This window comes from Myotis lucifugus, unplaced genomic scaffold (assembly GCF_000147115.1).
Source record: "Myotis lucifugus unplaced genomic scaffold, Myoluc2.0 scaffold_280, whole genome shotgun sequence".
In the NCBI taxonomy this organism is placed as follows: domain Eukaryota; kingdom Metazoa; phylum Chordata; class Mammalia; order Chiroptera; family Vespertilionidae; genus Myotis; species Myotis lucifugus.
Window position 1 is genome coordinate 803,379 of NW_005871328.1, and position 4,728 is coordinate 808,106.

Genomic DNA, 4,728 nt, shown 5'->3' on the forward strand with positions numbered 1-4,728 from the left:
AAGGCAAGACTTTTACAAAGAAACGGCAAGAGCAGGGAATCAGTTTGCTCTTCTCAATCTCCTGATTATATCAGACATAATTAATCAATAGTAGTATTTTCTTTTCTTACTGACACTGAATGTACTCATCATCCTTCTCAAGAGACTCCAGCAGCCACTATCAAACAATTACAGCTGGTTTGGAAGGTGAAACTACCCCCACTGAGACTTCTTGCCAAATATCCAGCTCTTTCTGCAGATGAATGATTCCTCCCAGAGGATGGGGGAATCGAATCAATCAGTGACCTCGGACTTCACTCTCCTGGGGCTCTTCAGCCACTCAGGGCCGCACCTGGTCCTGTTCTCCCTTGTGGCCACCATGTTCACCATCGGCCTTCTGGGCAATGCCATCCTCATCTTCCTGATCCACACCACCTCCAGGCTCCACACACCCATGTACTTTCTGCTCAGCCAACTCTCCCTGTTGGATGTTGGCTTTCCACTGGTCACCATCCCCAAGATGGCAGCTGACTTCCGCCAGGGAGAAGGTTCCATCTCCTTTGGAGGTTGTGCAGCTCAGATGTTCTTCCTGATGCTGCTGGGTGTCTCTGAGGGTGTTCTGCTCTCCCTTATGTCTTATGACCGCTATGTTGCCGTGTGCCACCCCCTGCATTATCCTATGCTCATGAGACGTCAGGTCTGCCTGCTCATGGTGGGCACCTCCTGGTCGTCAGGTGTGCTGGTGGCCTCCATCCAGACCTCCATCACCCTGCATTTCCCTTACTGTGCCTCACGCGCTGTGGACCACTTCTTCTGTGAGCTGCCCGCTCTGCTGAAGCTCTCTTGCGCGGACACCTCTGTGTATGAGTTGGTGCTGTCCATCTCGGGGGTGCTGATCTTGCTGCTGCCCCTATCCCTCATTGCCACCTCTTATAGCCACGTGTTGGGGGCTGTTCTCCGCATGCGCTCAGCTGAGGCCAGACACAAGGCCTTCACCACCTGTTCCTCGCACATCATAGTGGTGGGGCTTTTTTATGGGGCAGCTGTGTTTATGTACATGGTGCCAGGAGAGTACCACAGCCCACAGCAGGACAACGTGGTCTCTCTCTTCTACAGCCTCGTCACCCCCACACTCAACCCCCTCATCTACAGCCTGAGGAACCAAGAAGTTCGAGTGGCTTTGGTCAAGGTCCTTGGCAGAACCGGTTTCAGATCAAACAGAAGACCTCGTGGGGGGTACTGAATTGTCCAAGGGACCCTCTTTTAATATATTTTATTTATTTTTTACGGAGAGGAAGGGAGAGAGAGAGAGAGTTAGAAACATCAATGAGAGAGAAACATCGATCAGCTGCCTTCTGCACACCTCCTACTGGGGATGTGCCCACAACCAAGGTACATGCCCTTGACCGGAATCAAACCCGGGACCTTTCAGTCCGCAGGCTGACGCTCTATCCACTGAGCCAAACCGGTCAGGGCATGGGACCCTCTTTTACATCTAAGATCTTTTTTTTCATTTGCAGTCCATGTGGTGTAAGGCTTACTGTGGCCAGCTCCCTTCCTCCTCCCAGACTCGCTTTTTTGTCTTGTGGATTTGTAGAAAACAAACATAATGATCTCAGTCACTTAGACAAGAGGAGTGCCCACCATGAAGGAAATATTTACTATAAGAATGACAGCCCAGCATCAGATAAGGACCCCAGCTCGGGGATATTTTGGCCATCTATTAGCGTCCTGCCTTACACCCATTCTTATACTTTTCTGCCCAGTGAGCGAAGGGTGTAAGATCCAACCCTTAAAATCCAAGCAAGAACGGGGATTCAGGTGCTGGTGCTCTGACAGGGATGCTGGGACAGTCCTGCCTGTGTTGGTTCTTAGCAGTGTCTTTGTCTGAGTCGTGTTTAGGTTTTACAGAAGTGGAAGACTGTCCCCAAGAGGACCCTGGTTGGGCAACCCAAGCACATGTTACTTCTTCTAAAAGTATTTTTATTGGTTTTTAGAGACAGAGGAAGAGACAGAGAGAAACATCGATGTGAGAGTGGAACATCGATCGGTTGCCTCCTGCACACCTGCTACTGGAGATCGAGTCTGCAACCAGGGCATGTGTCCTGACTGGAAATCAAACCATCAACCTTTCGATGCATAGGACGGTGCCCAACTAACTGATCCACACTGGCCAGGGCAAGCATACGTTACTTTTGCCGTCTCAGTTATTATAGAGCAGAGATGTAAGATGGTGAAGCTCGCTCTTGAATGAACGTCAGGGCGATGTAAGATTGGATGTTGCCATTTTTAAACTTCTTATTCCACCAAGGGGAACGAGAATTAAGATTACTCAATTAAGGATTCCCTGGGAATGGTATATTCCTGGTCATCTCTTTGCAGAGATGTTTATCTAATGTATCATTGGGTTAAGAGCCATTTCTATGCATACAAATGCTGAGTTGGCATGTCACCCTCAGCATTTTGTTTTTGTTAGTCCTCACCTGAGGATATTTCTCCTTGAGTTTTAGAGAGAGAGGAAGGGAAGGGGAGAGAGAGAGGAAAACAAGGTTGATTCGAGTGAGACACATCGATTGGTTGGCTCCTGCATGCGCCCTAACTGGAGATGGAGCCTACAACCTTGGTACATGCCCTTGACCTAAATCAAACCCGAGACCCTCCAGTCCACAGGCCGATGCTCTATCCACTGAGCCAAACCAGCCAGGGCCTAAACATTTTGAATGGCAGATGCCAACTATGAGTGGGGTGTTGTGTGTGTTGAAGAACGGGGTTGTTGAGTGGGGCCTTTTAAACATTTGAACTGTGCCATCAAGCCCACACTCAAGCTCAAGCCTTATTTTCAAAGTTGGCTGGCACCAGACAATATAGTATACTATCCTACAGTGTAATATCATAACTTAAGACAAATACCACATGATTTCCCTTAATGTGGACTCTGATGAACAAAATAAACAAGCAAACGAAATAGAAGCAGACTCATAGATACAGAGAACAACTGACAGCTGTCGAAGGGGCGTGGGGTTGGGGGGATGGGTGGAAAAGGTGAAGGAATTAACCCCCCAAAAAACACCCACCTCCTAGACACAGACAACAGTATGGTGATTACCAGAGGGAAAGGGGTGGGGGAGGTATAAGAGGGTAAAACAGGATAAATGATGTTGGGAGAAGACTTGACTTTGGGCAATGAACACACAACAGAATCTCCAGATGATGTATTATAGAATTATACACTTGAAACCTATATAATTTTATTAACCAATGTCACCCCAATAAATGTGATTAAAAATTTTAAGAATATTGCCCAGCTGGCGTGGCTCAGTGGTTGAGAGTTGACCTATGATCCAGGAGGTCCCAGTTTGAATCCTGGTCAGGGCACATGCCTGGGTTGCAGGCTCCATCCCCAGGAGGGGGTGTGCAGGAGGCAGCCAATCGATGATTATCTCTCATCATTGATGTTTCTATTTCTCTCCCTCTCCCTTCTTCTCGGAAATCAATAAAAATGTATTTAAAATTTTTAAAAGAATATTGTAACTTTACTACAGTATAAAATCATTACAATACTGTACTATATCAGGGATGGCCTATATTTGAATTTATGTGGGTGATGAATGGGCTTTTATTTGTAAAGCCACCAGGGTTTTCTGCTATCACAGCATATACTCCAACAACACTATGCGTACATACTTTTATTGTCTCATTTACAAACAGAGAAACTGAGACACTGGGAGTTTAGGAAACACGTCCAAGATCCCTCAGTTAGGAATTGGGGAGCTGGGATTCAAACCCAGGCTGCCCAAGTCCGTGTTTCCCAATGCTTCCAGTTGTGACTCTTGAAGACTTACAGGAAGTAAAATAAATCAAGGTGAGCCGATACATCATTGTGGTGAGAATTCTCGTGCCTCCAGTTGGGCTGGTCACTCTGAGGCCATAGGTGGAGAGGTGACAGTCAAGGGAAAACTGGAAGCCCTCGTCGTGGTCTTGCTGCTTTAAGGATTGAGCAAATGAGTGGGGTGGGGAGGGGATGTTTTATGCAGTTTTCCAAACCAGCAAGTTTAAGCCAGAAGGACCTCCATCGCCCTTCCTGTGGGTTTCTCCCCCTGTTTTTGCCAAGTCCAGCATAACTTCCCTGAAGTTATAAGAAATAGACTTGAAATTAAAAAATAAACCAGAGATGTGTATATTCCTCCCCAAACTTAAAATACTTTTTAGAAATATTCCATTGTGTTGGATGCAGTGAAGGGAACGTGGACAAGAGTAAGGGCTGATTGGTTTTACTTCTTAGACATTTCATGGACATTGCAGGAAGAGTGAAGGCTTCACGACATGTTGAGTGGGGAAAATGAAGAGCCTGGTTGTGGCTCTTCCTCGTCCTTCATCGACATCACTGACCTTGTCAGAAATACTGGGTCTCTCAACTCTTCCTCTCTCTTCTTCTTCTTCTTTCTCATGCACAATTGAAATCTCTAAACGATGAACTGCTTCATCACAAAGTGCACACATTTTTTTTTATTTTAATAGACTAGAGGCCCAGTGCACAAATTCATGCACAGGTGGGGTCCCTAGGCCTAGCCGGTGATCAGGGCTGATCGCGGCCATCTCACACAATCCTGATCGGGGCCAGCCCAATCGGGGTTGGGCTGATCAGGGCCTGCCAGCCAGGGGAAGGGATTGGGGGGAGGGACTTCGGGAGGTTGGCCAGTCCTGATTGGGGTGGATCAGGCCTGCTGGCCGGGGGGAGGACCAGCCAGG

General features: G+C 47.5%; 1 protein-coding gene across 1 annotated transcript; it reads left to right on the forward strand.

Moving 5' to 3' along the window:
* The first annotated feature begins 259 nt into the window (after positions 1-259).
* Positions 260-1,222, forward strand: LOC102426112 (olfactory receptor 2Z1-like). Its single transcript, XM_006099694.1, has one exon. The coding sequence runs from the start codon at positions 260-262 to the stop codon at positions 1,220-1,222; it is 963 nt and encodes a 320-aa protein (XP_006099756.1).
* The last annotated feature ends 3,506 nt before the right edge of the window (positions 1,223-4,728 follow it).